General features: G+C 40.2%; 1 protein-coding gene across 2 annotated transcripts in view; it reads right to left on the reverse strand.

Moving 5' to 3' along the window:
• Positions 1 to 18,025, reverse strand: part of Ssh2 (slingshot protein phosphatase 2) — a 232,841-nt gene that overhangs the window by 9,227 nt on the left and 205,589 nt on the right. For both annotated transcript variants that reach the window (XM_051179935.1, XM_051179934.1), the window contains 3 exons: positions 14,749 to 14,895; positions 10,728 to 10,928; positions 639 to 1,473 (listed from right to left, as the gene is read on the reverse strand). In XM_051179935.1, the coding sequence (XP_051035892.1) occupies positions 639 to 1,473; positions 10,728 to 10,928; positions 14,749 to 14,895 (1,183 nt within the window). The remainder of the gene's footprint in view (positions 1 to 638; positions 1,474 to 10,727; positions 10,929 to 14,748; positions 14,896 to 18,025) is intronic.

The raw sequence follows: 18,025 nt of genomic DNA on the forward strand, positions 1-18,025 counted from the left end.
ATGGCTCAGCAGTTATGGGCACTTGCTGCTTTTGGAGACAACCTGGGTTTGATTCCCAGGACCCACAGTGGCAATCAGCCATCTATAACTCCAATTCCAGGGGAGCTGAAGCCCTCTTCTGACTGCTGTGGGCACCAGGTATAAATGTGGCACACACATACACACATGGCAAAATATTTATGCACATAAAATAGGATAAATCTAAAATGACACCAAAGCCTGAAAAGGTCCCTACATTTTAAAGGAAGATCTCACCCTAACTGTTCTATTTACTAGTGAAATCTTTACTAACATCAAAGTGAGTTAAGGGGCTGAAGAAACCTCTCAGTGGTTAAGAGCATGTACTGGGGATGATAGCTCAGTTTCCAGCACCTATGGTGGTTAGCTCACAAACCCCTATACTCAAGCTCTGGAGGAATCCCATCACTCTGACCTCCTTGGGCACCTCCATTCATATGAATATGCAAACACACATACATATAATAATAATAATAAAAAAGCTAGGGCCACCTGTAAAGCATAGTGATATAGTATCCCCAATCCCCCCCCCACCCCTGCCCAAAGAAGTTAACACAGCAGATTCTTCAGTAGTTTCTTTGGTGAGAATTTCATTACATGAAACCACAAAGCAGTTTTACCTTTGACTGGTCCTCATCCACTGAAGATTCTTCAGATGCATGGGGAGTATTACTCAAAGAGCTGCTTCTCTGGTCATCAGCGGTCATTTCCGAAGGCGCCACTTCCATCACTGACAGGCGACAGCTCTCACTCCTTCCTCCGCCTAGTTCTTCTGTCCTTGAGTGGGAAAAGGATCGAGTCCGGGTTTCTTGAGAAAGCTCTACAAATTTCTCTAGGGCACTAAAAAAATCAATACGATCTGTACTAAAATCAGAGATGGTAGCTTGGCAGCTGGGTTGGGGGCTTGGTGACTCCAGATCAGGTGACATGGGAAGGTCTTTCAGTCGAGATGTCAACTCGTCCATTGGCAATAAGTGGACATTCATGTCTGCTTTCAGTGCATCTGTCTCCAGATCTTCCAGTGCTAAGTCTGGGAACTTGTTGGCCATTTCTGAGGCCTGTCCAGGTTGGATTGAAGCTTTAGACGCATGGCAGTTGTCAAGAGGGAATTTTGATTCACTGAGACAACACCCCGATGAGCATCCATTGATGTCATTTAAGTTTAATTCATCCTCAATCTGTCCAGCATGAAATTCCTGTGAAGAAAACCCCAGGCAGATGACTCTTTCTTTGGTATGAACCCCTTTCTGACTTGTGTCCTGTGGAACCACATGCTCCACAAAGACGGGAGGCATGGCTGCAAGGTTCTCCACAGTCTTCACCTCAGCAATCTGGTCTGCTGACGTGGTCATCTCCTTCTTGTTGAGCTCAAGCCCAGGTTTGCAGATGGGTTCGTGATGGTCCGAGAGGTCACTATCTGAATGAGATCTCCAGAGTTTGTTATGCCGCTGTTTGCTGTGGATGACACATATAGGAAACACCTTATTTTAGTTTGTGAAAACAGTCAACATCCTTCCAGGAAACCACATGCAGAGAAACCTCAATCACCTGCAAAATTACTTGCTACTGTTTGAAGGACCAAGACAATAAACACTTCAAAATATGCGCACCTTAATAGGAGCAAAATCCAAAGCAAACAATAAATTGCTGAGATACGATTTTTTGTTTTTGCTCTTTTGAGACAGGGTCTCACTCCATAGCACTGGCTGACCTGGAACTCACTATACAGATCATAAAGATCCTCCTGCTTCTGCCTTTATGTGTTGAGGTCTGATTTTTTTTTTTTTTAATTTTTAATCAGATTGATGCGAGCCAAAATTTGCTAACAGCCAATGTTGGTAAGTTCTTTCATGGAGTTGTTAAGAGTGTGAATTATAGACTTTACATTTTTTAAAATAACACCTACTGTTTGTGCCACACCATGCCATACAAGTGAAGGTCAAAGGACAACTTGGGATAGTTGATTCCTCCTTCCATCACCTGGGTCTTGGGGATCGAATTCAGGTTATCAGGCTTAGTAGCAAGCACTTTACCTGATGGGCCATCTTACTGGCTCTGCAGACTTTCTTTTATGAGTTAAGTATGACAATAGCTCTCCAGATTTCATCCTTAAGTAATCAGTTCTTCCTGTTAGACTTTCCTTGGAGAAATACTTTAAGGGTGTGTGTTTATACATATGGATATTTACTATAGCACTGTCTGTGGTTTTAAAAATGAGACACCAGAAAGAAAAGTATATTTATTTAAACTTAGGCCAGGGCTGGAGAAATGGCTCAGTTGGTAAAGTGCTTGCCATACAGGCTGAATTGGCAAGCTCCAGATTCAGGGAGAGACTATGTCTCAGCAGAGGGAAGAAGTAACTGAGGAAGACATCCTACATGAATTTTTGGCATCTGTATGTACATGTGTACACATACACAAGCATATGCAAAAATAAAAATACAAAAGTAAATTACAAGCTATATAATTATATGCTACAAGGTATAGGGTTGTTAAAACTGTCAAACATTGGGGGGCTGGAGAGATGGCTTAGTGGTTAAGAGGGCTCTCCATTCTGCCAGAGGACCCAAGTTCTGTCCCCAGCACCCACATCGGGGGTTTACAACTGTCTATTAACTCTAGCACCAGGGGAATCAGAAACATTTGACTTCTTTGGGTATCTGCACACATCTCTCTCTCTCTCACACACACACAAATAATAAAAGTGGGTCTGGAGAGATAGCTCAGTAGTTAAGAATACTGGATTCTCTTTCAGAGGATCTGGGTTTGATTGTCAGCACCTAACATGGTGACTCACAATTGTTTGTTAAGAGGATCTGATGTTCCCTTCTGGCATCCACAAGTACCTGGGAATCAAACTCAGATCTTCTGGAAGAGCAGTAATTACTCTTAATCATTGAGCCATCTCTTTAGCCTTCCAAATAAAATATTCAAAAACACCGTTTTTTTTTTTTTTTGGGCATTTTAGGGACTGATATCCAAGGTATACTATTAAGTGAAGAAGCAAGTTTAACATTTATGATGGTCAGTTTACATGTTAGAGTAAGAATGGGAGGGACATCATTTGGTAGGTGATTCCTTCAAGAAAGGTAGAAATCATTCTAGGGAAGTTATTATTTTCTGCTTCATTATTTGTCTAAATCTTGAATTAAAATGAGCCCGTTGTGCTTGACTGTTATTAGCTCTTATGGAGGACTGGGGTTCAGTTCCTAGGACCCACACGGTAATTCCCAGCCACCTGTAACTCCAGTTCCAGGGGATTTGATATCTTCTTCTGGACCCCAAAGTCACATGGGCACCAGACATACATACAGGCAAAACATCATACACAGAAAATAAGACAAATAAATCTACTCTCTTCAAGGTTCTGGGATCTATGTGGAAAAGGAAGCAGAAAGATTATAAGAGCCAGATGTGGTGGATGACTTCAAGGAAACATTCTAGGTACAACAGGGCTAATACACGTATGAACTCACAGAGGCTACGATAGTACACAAAGACCTGCACAAGTTCAAACCAGATATAACCTCAGCACAGAGAAGGGGATGCAAAGTCTTACCCCTAACCAAGAAGCTATCTGTTATTTTGTCTTCCCACTACCCCACTTCAGAACTCAAACCCAGGGCCTTGTGCTTGCTAGGCAAGTGCTCTACCACTGAGCTAAATTCCCAACTCTCCAAGAAGCTATTTGTAATTGATGTTTGCTGGGAAATAGAAAATCAGTTCTTTCCACTAGGGTGTCACTAGACATAGCCACTGAACTCTAGAGAAAGTCCAAACACAAAACGGATGTCACGATTTTTGGGGGTGCTTTTTGTTTTGTTATTTGTCTTCTGCTTTTGTTTGTTTTGACATATGCTTTATTTTATTTATTTATTTATTTTTTTGAGAGGAAAAGAAAGGTTGGTGCAAATGTGATCATGCAGGCTGGTGATTGTGACCATTCTTTTTTTAAGACTTATTTTTATTTGTGAGGATGCCCATGGAGGCCAGAAGAGGAGTTAGACCTCTAGGAGGTGTTGTCATAGAGGGTTGTGAGCTATCTAATATGGGTGCTGGACACCAAAGTTGGGTTGTTGATCTCTGCAGCCCCAAGGGGTCTTCTTTCTTTCCTTCTTCCCTCCCTTCCTTTTCTTCTCTCTCTCTCTCCTCTTTCTTTTTCTTTTAAGCGTGTGAGACAGGGTCATTCTGTGTGGCTTTGCCTGTCTTGGAACTTACTATGTTGTCCAGGCTGGCCTTGAACTCCCAGAGATTCACCTGCCTCTGTCTCCTGAGTGCTAGGATCAAAGGTGTGTGCCACCATGCCTGCCTAAACTGATTATTTTTAAGTTAGAAAATTAAGGTAGCCTAATAAATCTGGAGAGAACGATCCATTGCAGAATGAAGGGGATGTACTTGGAAAAACATGTGGGCCAAAGAGAGTTCTTTACCAACCTCAAAGACCACTATTTAGTCATCCTGCAGTTATTTTATGAAGTGAAGTCTGAGGTGGTGATGAAATTCATTTCAAATCTCATGCTTTCAAACTACAAGCACAATTCCCAAAGCCCAGCCAAAATTTCTCAGCTGGCTGTGTGGTTGGTCAGGATCACCTGCCCAGGGATTGGCCCTTTAATATGGTGCTTGACAGTCCCCATGATTTATAAGCAGACAGAGTTACCTAACTTCTGGGTGGAAAGGAAACTCAGCCTCAGACAACTTGCCCTGGGCATGTGGCCACACGTGGGTTTTGCTGAGTCATATGCCTACACTGATGTGACCCTATTTCTTCTCAACTCTGCACCTGCTCTCAGCTCTCTCTACAGTCTGCAGCTGGGGTGGGGCACTCTGACTCAGGCCCTCACAGCAGAGGGGTGCTTTCCCTTGCAGGAATAGCTCAAGTCTGTTTACTATGACAAACTATAATCATCAGTTTGTTGGGTATACAGTGGAGTTTTTACCCTTTTCAAGCTGCATGACCTCCAGGCACCCCTAGGAGGAGACAACATATCACTTATCTCAAATAAGTGAAAGGCTGTCTGGAGGGACAAGCTGACTACTTCGGGTAAGTGTGGACTAAACTATATTATTACCAACCAAGGCCAGTTTGCTTCTTATAAAAGCTTCTCTTAGATCTGGATGTCTTTGTTTCCAGGCCTAAATACGACTGTGTTTTCTAATTTCTACACTGCCCCCTATCGTGGAGTTGTTCAAACCTGTGCTCTTACATACCACAGCAGGATAGTTCCTGTGATGCATGTGACAGAGGAGACAGTTCAGAGGGCAGCTGCTCTTAGACATCTAATAGCATAACACAGCAGCTGATTTTATTAGCCAATAAACAAATAAGTTTCCATGATCTCAAGAGTCTCTCAAAGTATAATTTTTAAAAAAAATGCTTCCCTGCACCCACATGGTGGTCCACCACCATCCATAACTCCAGTTCCAGGGAATCAGATGCCCTTTTCTGACAGCCATGGGTATGAAGCATATATGTGGTACATATACATACATGGAGGCAAAATACTCATACATAAAATGAATAAACCTAATACATTAAAAATTATGAGTCAGGAGGGAATATGAGATGGAAGTTATGCTAATGAGTATAAGCATGGAATGTTTCAGAGGAAGTAGCTAATATCACAGCCTGATGCTCAGCAGGGACTTCTTTCCATTCCTGAGGGAATGATCATCAGAAAATACTTCATTGGGGCTTGAGAATACAACTGACACCCACTTACAAAAGAGAAAAAAATCTAACCCAAAAACTGGTTTGAAGTGGAGTGAGGGCAGCTCTCTAACACAATGCAGGTATGCCATCCACCGTGAAAGCACATGCCCCCTGATAACCCGCACTCTCCACCTCTCCATGGGGGCAACCTCCTTCAATTCCACGATTATCATTTCTTTTTTTCTTTAAAATGTTACTGCACATGTTTTCTTTTCCTTCCTTCTTTCCTTCCTTCCTTCCTTCTTCTTTTTTATGAGTCTTACTACACAGCCTGGCTGTCAGGGAACTTACTATGAAGACAAAGTTGGCCTGGAACTCACAGAGATCTGCCTGCCCTCTGCTGAGATTAAAGGCATGTCCACCACATCTGAACCTAAAACATAATTTTGGCTAACATGTTTTCAATCGCCAGCACTGTATATAAATGTATTTTCATAAAGTGAAATAAATGTGTCAAAATTAATTTATCCATATGGTTGATGAAACTGTGTTGTCTACTATAAACAATATTGCCAGGGACATTCTTGTGGCTGGTACACACTTCACTTTCTCCAAGCTGTTATATAAGAGGAATAGAATACATGTGTGTACCACTGGGTTTACTGGTAACACTAGACTGTTTTCCAGTGAGGCTCTGTCTAGAGCCAGTGTATTCTGACGTTCTAACACTGATTATTTTAAATTGTTAACTTTCAATCTAGCTGACACCCCCACTCCTATTCTAGGCAGGCCAAATAAATAAACAAGTTGCCAAAAAAGAACTTCAGAGCTGGCCTGTGGCCTAGATGATGCAATCATGTCTCAGATCTCCCCCTGAGTGGCCTCTGACCTGAATTTGGATTCATGTAAACATAGATACACATATGACTGGTCCACTCTGGGCAACAGTTGAGTTTTTTTTTTTTTTTTTTAATTAGATGAGCAGGAAAGAAAAGTAAATTACAAGACGTGTAAGACATTCCATTCTCTTGCCTCTGCTTTCTTTTTACGTTAGGTAAGAGTATCAACTCTTATGAAAATATTGTTGGAGTGTCAGATCAGAAAAAAGAGACTTCTTGTGATTACTTTCTAGGGTACTAGGAAAAGCACTGGGCATTTGTGTGATCTTTACATGGTCCTGGATAGTTTTGATTATTTAACTGGAAAGTTATTAAGAAAAAAACATCCTTTTAAGCCACAACCAGGCTTGGCTGTCATGGGACCAGAAAGTCATGTCCTTTCATTTCTGGCTTCCTGCTGCTGGCTGATAACTGTCTACCTGCACTACTCTTTAGCAGTAGCCAGGGTAAAGAGAGAGCCCTGCCTCCAACGAGCCTTGTGACCAAGTTCTTCAGTGATCAAAATGGACATGCCTGAGGACATGAGGCACATGCTCTCCTAGCTGTCACTTAGTCACCCCCCGTCCCCCTGGAACCTCATACCATAGACACATGGTCCAGTTTACAAATGGCAGGCTTAAAACATGAACCTATCTGATAGACCACAAACTTGGCAGACACCTGTATGATCAGAATACAGAATAACAAAGAGCTGCTTGTAGCTTAATGGGGCTTCAGTAATTGTTCTGTCCGCTAGCACCCCACAACTATAAAAACAGAAAAAATAAATCCAGTATGAAGAATACCAATACTTTAATGATGCCATCCTCTTTTAGGTCTTCAAGAGGAAGAGTAAATCAGCCTTTTCTAAGCTACCAATGGTATTCTGAAGAATATAAAAAGTCCTTTGCATTTCAGAGGGCTGACCCATGGCCTGTGTGCCCTCATGTTCTCGTGAAGGCTGTGATCAGTTCAGAAGGTACTACAGAAATGCCTTACTAAGAGGCTCCCACACCAAGCTCTCTCCAATAGACAGCTGCCACTTCCGGCTAAGTGCCCAGTGTTGCTTTGGGTGACTGGCTACAGGATGCTGGGATTACAACTCTAACTCTTCGAAAGCCCCCTTATGTGTCCTAGGATATAAAATACAAGGTCCAGCAAAACAAACAAAACACTGTTAAGAAGTATAAGGTCCAGGAGGGGAAATGGAATGTCTTAGACACTAAGTGGGACTTTCTGAGGACGCTGCTCTCCTGGTTTCCTAAGCTATACAGCCTGGCAGAGCCTTGATGGCCACAGAAGTTCAGGCTGGCATCACACCTACTTCTGAAGATCTGCCTGCTACTACCCCAGTGCTGAGATTATAGAGACTCTCCACAAGGCCTGGCTCTTCTCAACAAAAGGTTCCAGTGTAGAACTTTGGGGTAAGCAAGAATCCACTGGACAGCATTCACTTGTGGTTAGCCTACAAGTACCAAAGTTTCTACTGAACACATCATGGACTAAGACTAGAAGAAAGAAGCTGAAGTCAGGATTTTTAAATTTCCAGCTTTCCCTCTCTGGAAAGTCACCTCAAGCTGTGTCCCCTTTGAAGGTATCTTTCTCTACAAAGAGTCTCAACCTTCAGGCTATGGTAAATGCTCCCTCTCTTGGAGTGTAGAAACTACTTATTATCAGGCAGCCGAGTTGTGGAATTGTGGAAGGTTCACCTTTGTACATGTTTCACCTCTAAAATCCTTAAAAAAAAAAAAAAGGATTCTCATTCTCTCTCTCTCTCTCTCTCTCTCTCTCTCTCTCTCTCTCTCTCTCTCTCTCTCTCTCTCTCTCGTGTATACAGTGTTCTGTCTGCATGTACACCTTCACACAAGAAGAAGGCAGCAGATCTCATTATAGATGGCTGTGAGCCACCAGTAGTTGCTGGGAATTGCTGCCAAAAGCAGTCTAGGTGATATCCCTACCATGGACATCATGAGGAGCACCAGGAACAAACACTTCCACTCCAGCTTCTGGGAGTTTGTGTGCTTGTGATGTTAGAAGGCAGGTTGATGCCAATGAAGAGGGAAGAAATAACATATATGAACATATGCTTTTTCGGTAACCACAGAGGAAGGATATGAGCGACAACCCTTAATACATAGTAGAATAAAAAAATGAAAAGAATGGACCAAGCACTGGGGAGATAAGGCAGGGGGTTAGGTGCTGGAGCTAGCCTGAGATAGCCTGTCATAAAAAAAGAAAGTGTTACTTTGTGAAAAAAAAAAATAAAGAGCAAACTTTTCTTTTTGTTTTTGAGGGATGGAACTTATGTTGTCAGCCTCGAGTAACAGGTACTTTAACTGCTAAGCCATCTCACCTGCCCTGTTTTATTTCTTTTCTTTTTGGTTTTTCTGAGACAGGGTTTCTTTGTGTATCCCTAGCTGTCCTGGAGTCATGCTGTAGATCAGGCTGGCCTTAACCTCAGATGGGGGTCAGGTGAGGACTAGAAACATAAAGTAACTTCTGAAGGTTGCAGCAAAAGAGTGAATCAGGAATAGAAAATGGAGCTAATGATGCACATTCTGTGTTTTTTCTCTCTGGAGTTTGTCCTCCCTTTATGAATCAAGCTCAGGAAGTCAGGATGGAACAGAAAAAGAAAGGAAAAGGGAAGAGGAAGTGTGATTTTCTGGTTTATGCTGCCCTTCATATCCTCACTTAAGATTTTTCTTTAACATCTAAGAAAAACCACATACTGGAGGGGAGCCTGGGGGGGAGGGGCTGGGAGAGGGGAGCCAATCCAACAGCTTGCAGTGGCCTGGGATTCCAGAATAAATACTGAAGTTGGCAGAACATGTAGTATCCTTCCTCTTAGTAGGTCACATGAGGACATTGCCTAATATCCGTTATGTGTGTTGTGTGTGTCTGGGAACATATAATATTTATGTTTTCCTCAAATGCTTAGGTACCTTTTTCTTGTGCCAAAAAGATTTTCTGTGTCCTGCCTTCTGATTTAATCTAAAAGTGTCATAGAAAATTGGTCCTAAAGACCTAGAACTTCTTAGAAACAGAGGAGAACTGAGTATTCTCCCAGACAACGGTTCAGATTGAGTCCATTCCAAATGCTGAGTAAATGGGAGGGGTTTGTAGTAGAAACCATAATGCTATGTTGTGGTCACATTTTCACAATTCTTTGGGGGCTGGGAGGGTGGACCCTCTGCCTGGATAGGCTGAAAGGCTATTAACATTTTCTTCTGTGGAAATACAGCCCAGATTTGAGAGTCAAGATCAAGTCATGAGACTCGCTGGAGTCAAACCCTGGCAGCTGGAAGTGCTTTTAGACAGCTGTGCCATCACCTAAAAACACAGCCTAGAACACGCTCACAGGGAAAACAAACCAAACCTATCAAGTCGGAGAATTTCAGCATGTGAAAACTCAATAAAGCGATCTTTAGGTCATTTAATATCTGATGCAAGAGTAGATGAAGGTGATTTTTAACCCCTAAAGGCAGTGAAATTACTCAACTACCAAATGACTATTGAAAACAGATGTTTCTCATTAATACAGGAAATGACTGAAGACAGTAGTGCGTAGAAAGGCAGGCTGAAAAACAGTTTTGTGGAAACATATCTATCAAAATGTATGATAAAACAAAATGTAGAGAAACAGGCAAGGCAATCTTGACTATTATTTGTGGCTACTGAATTTAAAATGTTTTTTCCCTTTGTAACTTTTTTTTTTCAGTTTCACACAACACACATTTAAAATTTGATTAAAGATTTGTATTTTTTTTTTTTTTTTAAAAAGAGTGAGCTGTTGTTTCTGGGTATAAACCTCCAATGTGTTAGTGCACAGGTTGGTACATGACTAAAATTGCTAGAGAGCTCAGTAAAACTGAATACTGAAAAAAAAAACAGCAGGTATTTTTTTCTTCTTCAAGAACTTTAGAGAACACTAGTAGCACCTTAAGAGCACCTGGTATCCATCTTGATGAGGCTGTAGCCAGCATCATAAGATGTTGAAGGTGTTAAATTAAATGTGCACCTCATTGAAAACTGAAATGTTCTAATTTTTCTCTTGAGCTATATCTATCAAATGCCTGAAAGATTACCTAATATTCCATGCTAATCTTAAATTCATATTCTGAACTTACCTTATGGAAGTGTAAAGGAATGAGAGTCAGATAAACGCACTTAAGACTCACCTTGCCAGCAAGATCCCTTGGTACTCTTCCAGTTGTCTCATGAAGCTGGGGTTAGGCTTGGTCACTGTTCGTCTTTCCTTCACATAGTCATAGGCTCGATCCAGATTCCAGCCATACTCCTTCATTGCATAGGCAATCACAGTGGAGGCCGAGCGACTTACCCCCATTTTGCAATGCACAAGGCATTTAGATCCATGTTTCCTAGTTGGGAGATAGAGGGAAAAAGACAGGTTAGTAGATAGCTGGGTTTTAGGTTCCTGTATTGTCCCCCTCCCCCATTTTGCTATGCAATGCTTTCAGCTTAGTACATTCATGTGCCTCTCTGATCAGATATGAGGGTAAAATAAGCACTTTTAACTGTACTTTTAAATAATATTTGTTTTTCTCAAGACAGGGTTTCTATGTGTAGTCCTGGATATCCTGGACTGAACTCTGTAGACCAGGCTGGGCTCAAACTCAGAGGTCCAGCTGCTTCAGCCTCCCAAGTGTTGGGATTAAAGAAGTGTGCCACCACTGTCCAGCTCTTTTTTATTTTTTTTTTAAAAGGGATTTCAATTTTAATATTAAGCCTCTTATACTACTCAGTAAAGAGTTACCAAGTATTTACTATATATAAAATAATAAAATAATATGTACAAGGTACTAGACATAAACTTAAGTATCACACAGCTTTTATCCTAAAGGATTTAGTTCCAGAAACAGATCATTAAAATTCAATGGGTTAGTGTACTGAAGGTCACAAAGTGGAGAGGGGAATTCAGCTTTTGGAGCTGGAGCTCATTTCCTGTGTGGTGGAGGCCAATTCTCTCACAGCCCTCAGGCATGTCTCCTGGCTGGCATTCTCCTGAGTTACAGGTGTGGTAATGATTCATCTGATTTATTCTAATAGCGTTGTTTCTAGTTAAGTTCCCAGGAAGGGCTCTGTCCCTGGAGGAAAGCATTCAGGAAGGCGACTTTTCTTCTCTATTTAGACACAACTGTAGACAGCACCTTTCACTCACCACCACAATGGAGAGAAAGCATGTGATATATCACATAGCTTTCTCAGTGATGAAGGTGGAATGAATGACAGCTACCTGTTTGCTTTTTTGCATGCTTTGAACTAAACTCAGGGTTCCACACATACAAAGGATATATTCTATCATTGTTTTATATATCCCAGTTCTTGTGGGATTTTAACGCAAGGGAAGGAAGAGAAAATAATGCTACCACAAAGCAAACAAAATACATCAGTCTTAATAGGTCAAAACTAATTAACTTGGATATGTACATTATTCAGTTATGCTCTAATTCTAACAACGTAGTGTTTAGCACACAGAAAGTCTTCAAGGCTCTGTTAAATGCCTGAATAAATTATGGATGTGCTGATCACATCTTCCAGCTGCTGAAGAAGGAATATTTTAAAACCTAGAGAAAAAGAACTCCTACTCTTATGGCTACTGCTTGCTCATAGATTCCAGAATCCTTTCAAGTAACTGTTTCAATAAATGAAAACATGTACATGTGAGTATAAGGGGATAAGCTATTTCTTTGCTTACTGACTGTATTGATGGTTGGCAAGCTTTCTTCAGAAGTTTATAATCTACATGAATGAGTGAGAAATTACCAATGCAAGCGAGCTTGAGGTGACCTGCCCAAACAAGTGAGCAGATAAGCTACAAGAATGCAAAGTATGGAATGTAATAATTTTCCTTAATTTTAAAAACTCCATTTATTTATTTGAGTATGTGTGGGTGGGCAGGCATCTGAGTGTGATGGTACACTGACTTGGAGGAGTGAGCTCTCTCAACTTCTACCTTGCGTGTTCGGGGGATTAAATTTAGGTTATCATGCTTGGCAACACTGAGCCATCTTGCTGGTCCTTACAAACGTGATCTCAGCACTTGGAATCACACACCTTTAATTCCAGCACTAGGGAGATAAAAAAGGAAGAACCAATAGGTCTCATGAGAGATTTATTCTCTAGTCATGCTGAGGACAGGATAACCACTTCAGTCTGAGGTAAGAGCTAGGGGCTGGCTGCTTTGCTTTTCTGATCTTCAGCTTGACCTCTAGTATCTGTCTCTGGGTCTTAATTATTCTTGTCACACTTCTCTGGCATTTTTCCACTGGGGTTTTTAAGTGCACAGCTTCTAACTTATTTAACGAGGAGCTAAGTTAGGTTTCATCTAACCCACACTTCAATTTTGTCCTTGAATCCCTGTGTGGGACGGTCTAGATTGAGTCTGGCATCATGTTAGCAGTAGGGCCTTGTACAAGAAGATATAAGAGGAGGAGAAATTTGTGAACAACTGTATCCATTTATGACCTTGGTGCTTGTGATGGCTATTTGACTGTCAGCTTGGCTATACACACTGAATTCTCTAGTCAAAAATGGCTGAGCATACCTGTGAGAGATTTTTGATTAAATCATTTGAAGTGGGAAGACTCACTCTAATTGGGATCTTTGAGGTGGAAAGACCTACTTCTAATCTGGGTCTGCCTTCTGCTGGCAGCCTGTATAAAGGAAATGGAAGAAGGAAGCCTCACTCTGCCTATCCCTTCACTGGCATTAGAGCCTATTTCTTTGGGGGGTTCCAGGGTATACTGAAGACCAGCTAAGACATCCAGCCTCATGGACTGAACAACTACTGAATTCCCAGACTTTCTGTTTATAGGCAGTCACTGTTGGGTTAGCTGGACTGTAGTATGTAAATCATTACACACACACACACACACACACAACACACACACACACACACACACACGTACATACATATATATTCGTTCTATAAGTTCTGTTACTCTAAGGAATTCTGACTAATACAGATTTTGGTGCCAAAAGTGGCTCTAAAGCAACAGAAGTATAATAAGGCTTTTCAGTTTGCCTCTCCTGTTACTGAAGCCTTTCCTGAGAGATTGCAGAATACTTAAAGCCCATGGTATGAACTATTTTACAAATTAAGGCAACAAGTGCATTTGATTATCCTGATTCACAGATTGTGAGACGCAATGGATTTGGTGACTGTCCTGTTTATGAAGACTGTTAGGGGAAAGTAGAGTAATTTCTGAAGGAAGTTAATAAAAAAAGGTGTTTCTCATCTACTAAAGATGGTTTGAATGCTGTCCTTTCTGAAGAGGCTTGTGGCTAAGTAGCTCATTCATGATTCATTCTTCCTAGTGAAAAGATGAATAAAATTGGGAAAGGAAGTCCTCAGAACTTTAAGATGACATGGATAAAGACAAGAGAGAAACCTTACATTTAGAGTATCCACAATAAAGCTCATGACTGGGAAGATTTCCAAAGCTCACTGTTTCTCTCCGTATGTTCAGAAAGGTCTGGTATTTTACCTGTTCATGATAATTTTTGCTGTACAACTTACAAATATCTCCAGTGCTAATTTAATTCAGAGCCTGGCATGATGGATAGTGCATGCTTCTAATCTCAGCACTTGGGAGGCAGAAGCAGACAGATTTTCATGAGTTTGTCTTCTTAAGAGTTCCAGGCTATTTAGAACTACAGAGTGAGACCTGGTCTCAAAATTTCTTTTTTTCTCCTATTTCTCATTTTTATTTATTTTTCTTTTAAGATTTACTTATTTATTTTATGTATATGAGTGTTCTATCTGCATATATACCTGCATGCCAGAAGAGGGCATCGGATGCTATTATTGATGGTTGTGAGTGACCAGGTTGTTGCTGGGAATTGAACTCAGGTCCTCTGGAAGAGCAGCCAATGCTCTTAATCACTGATCCATCTCTCTAGCCCCTCATGTTTATTTCTTTAGTTGCAGCATAATTCCACTCTCTTTAATTCTGTGCTTAGTGGGAAATGAGCCTATATGAGGTTATCTTAGTCTAAGGGATTTCACATGCTTAAAGGGAAAGTGTTAGATCACTGATTTTTTTGTCTAGGATTATGAGATTTCAGTGCCTTTTCCCCTTTACATCCTTATCTCTAAGTACTATCAGTAAATTATGGCAGCCTCTCATTCCTAGCCATGTTTGCACTATCAGAATTGTAGTAAGGGACAATACTCACTTTGCTTTAGAGATGAATTTGTAAGTGTCATTCCAGTAAGCCAGGAGATCCGTTGCCTCTTCATCATATACTCGGATGTTATGATACTCAAAGACTCCGGGGAAGAAGTTGTCTATCTCTCTAGTGACATTCAAGATGTACCGTACCCTGTGAAGAAACCAAGGGAGGGCATATATTTTGTTTCTCAGGTGAAAACGAGTTCCCAGCACCTTATCTGCCATATTCAATACCTAAATTCCATTTCACCTTATGTATGGTTACACAATCTCATCTTTGATAGTATTTTGGAAACAGCCCTCATATCTATATTGACTAAAATAACCTAAGACCCACAACCTAGCAATTTCTGTTGCTAAAATTACCAACAATAAAATTTTATTTGGAAGTGGTATAAAAACCAGATGACTGACATACTCCAAGAAAAAAGAGAAAAGGAAGATTTTATTATTTTTCTGAATGCCAGATTGTTAGGCAAGAAACTGTAAGGGTCCATGGAAAGCTGGACCTGAAACTCCCAAGTTTACCTGGCTGCATTCCTGCTAAGAGTTCTCACATATTGAGCTGTTACCAGAAAAGGGTTTCTCTATTACAAACTGTCCCATCATCTCTCTCCATGCAACAGCTTAACTAATGTGTGGGTTTAATTACCAAAGGTCCCTTTTCCTTCAATGTTGCATAGACTTTAACATCACTGGAGTTTTACTTCAGCAACAGCCTTTCTACAAAACTGTTTCCTTCAAATAACCATTTGTGGGGCTTCATAAACTCAGCTTCCAAAGAAGTTAGGCAAATAAAAAGACCACAGGAAGAGACATAATCAATATATTTACTCTATTTGGTCAAGGCCAAAATTTCGGAGACATGAATCAAATTCATTTTAATGTAGTACTAAAGCCTAATAATAGAAATTATTTTCTTTTAAATTAAAAAAGTAAAATTAAAAAATTTCACATTCCACACAGTAGGAATGTGAAACAGTACAACTGCTATGAAAAACAGCAATTACCAAGAAGGCCAAACGTAAGTTACCACACAAGCATTAGCCCACTCTGCAACCTGCATATAGGTGATCACAGCATCATTATTCAGGATACCCAAAAAAGTGGCTGTCAGTTGATGACATTAGTGGCTTCTAGAGATAGGATAGAAGGTCTCTTTCTAATCTGAAAAAATGTTCTTAATTAACTAGGTAGTTTGCATTACTTGGACACATTTTATAAAACCCATAGAATTGTGCATTTTAATTATGTTAACTATATTGCATCATGAGTTACATTCAATAATTTGATTAGAAGAAAAAAAGCAAGAATACTTATTTTATTTTTATTTTCTTATTTATTTATTTATTTATTTATTTATTTATTTATTTATTTATTTATTTTTGAGAAAGATCTCTATGTGTAGCTGGAGCTTCCCTGAAACCCTATGTAGAGCAGGCTGGCCCCAAATTCGGATATCCACTTGCCTCTTCTCCTGAGGGCTGGGGTTAAGGGCATAAGTCACCATGCCTGACTCACTGATTTTATTTAAAATAAAAATGAGGGTTGGGAGAGATGGCTCACAGGGTTAGAGTGTTTACTGTTCTTCAGAAGACTAGAGCTCAGTTTCCAGCACCCACCCACGTGGAGAAATTCACAACCAGCTGTGACTCCTAGTTCCAGGGGGTTAGATGTTCTCTTTTGTCTCCTCTGAAGACTTCCACAAATGAGTCATGTGGGCACATGCACACATGAACGTGCAAGTGTGCACACATACAACAAAACCCAGCCAGTCTCTTGCTTCTAATACTATACTTCAGCAATGGATTATTGCATAATATCTATAGAGACAGTATACAGCTCCCTAATTCTTTTCATTTCAGAATTGAAAATGCCTACTGCCGACTGGTACTATAACTCCTTGAAATTTCTTTGCTGTACCAGCAACTCTATGAGTGGAGTAACTCTTGGAGTTAGTTTCTAAAGTCAGCAGACTATCTAGAAATGACCTTAATATCAAAATTGCACTTTGAGCCTGGTGGTGGTGGCACATGTCTTTAATTCCAACACTGGGGAGGCAGAGGCAGGCAGATCTCTGTGAGTTTGAGGACAGTCTGGTCTACAAAGCAAGTTTCAGGACAGCCAGGGAAAACAAAAATTGCACTTTGAAATACCATAAATCAATCAATCAATCAATCAATCAATCAATCAATCAATCAATCAATCATTAGCAGGAAATAGTACATACAGTTTTGTGATATACTGAAGCTCAAGACCTATTGAATTTAAGAAATAAGACCCAAGTAATGTTTGTACATCCAATCATTCTGGTTTTTTTTTTTTTTTTTTTTTTTGAGACAGGGTTTCTCTGTGTAATTTGGAGCCTGTTCTGGAACTAGCTTTTGTAGACCAGGCTGGTCTCGAACTCACAGAGATCCTCCTGCCTCTGCCTCCCAAGTGCTGGGATTAAAGGCGTGCACCACCAACGTCCAGCTAATCATTCTGTTTTTAAAGACAACTAGATTCAGTTGCACTTTGTAGTTTAGCCTTATAAGAATAAATGATGGCTGTTATTCCACAGTAGGGTGACTATGGATAACTACATACTGTACATTTCAAAAAGCAAAAAGAAAAGATTTTGAAAGTTTTCACCATAAATAATTGATAAATAGGGGCGAAGAGATGGCTTAATAGTTAAGAGCACTGGATGCTCTTTCAGAGGACTCAGGTTTGATGTCCTCTTCTGGCCTCTAGGGCAACAAACATGCAAGCAATACAAAGACATACATGCAGTCAAAATGCCCATACACATAAAAAACAAAACTTACTTAAAAAAAAAAAAAGAATTGAAAAATGTTCCAGATGACAAACTTGATTTAAAACATTAAATGTAGGTACCCAAACATCACATGGTACCACATTAAAGTATATAATTTTAATATTTTTACAAAATGTTTTAATAAAAGAAGTATTTGTGATGGATAGTCTCACCTCCAGCTAGTATTATAGCTTACTGTATGTACATACAATGTGATTACAATGTATTTGGCAAGCAGTGCTATGTCAAACTTCATATTAACTATCATTATCTAAGTTTTCTAGAATGATAGAACTTTTAAACTTTATAAAATTGTAAGCTGTCAAAAATTGTGTCCTACTCTCAAGGAAAATGTAAGTGAACATCAGCAGATAAAGCAGAGGCACTGTTGTTTTCAAGTCCAATCAGGGTCTTGTCTTCAAGGGTTCTGTCAAGAAACCTACCAGGAAACAATTTATTTACTTTAGTTTTTAAAAATTCT

Source organism: Phodopus roborovskii, unplaced genomic scaffold, assembly GCF_943737965.1.
Source record: "Phodopus roborovskii unplaced genomic scaffold, PHOROB, whole genome shotgun sequence".
Lineage (NCBI taxonomy): Eukaryota > Metazoa > Chordata > Mammalia > Rodentia > Cricetidae > Phodopus > Phodopus roborovskii.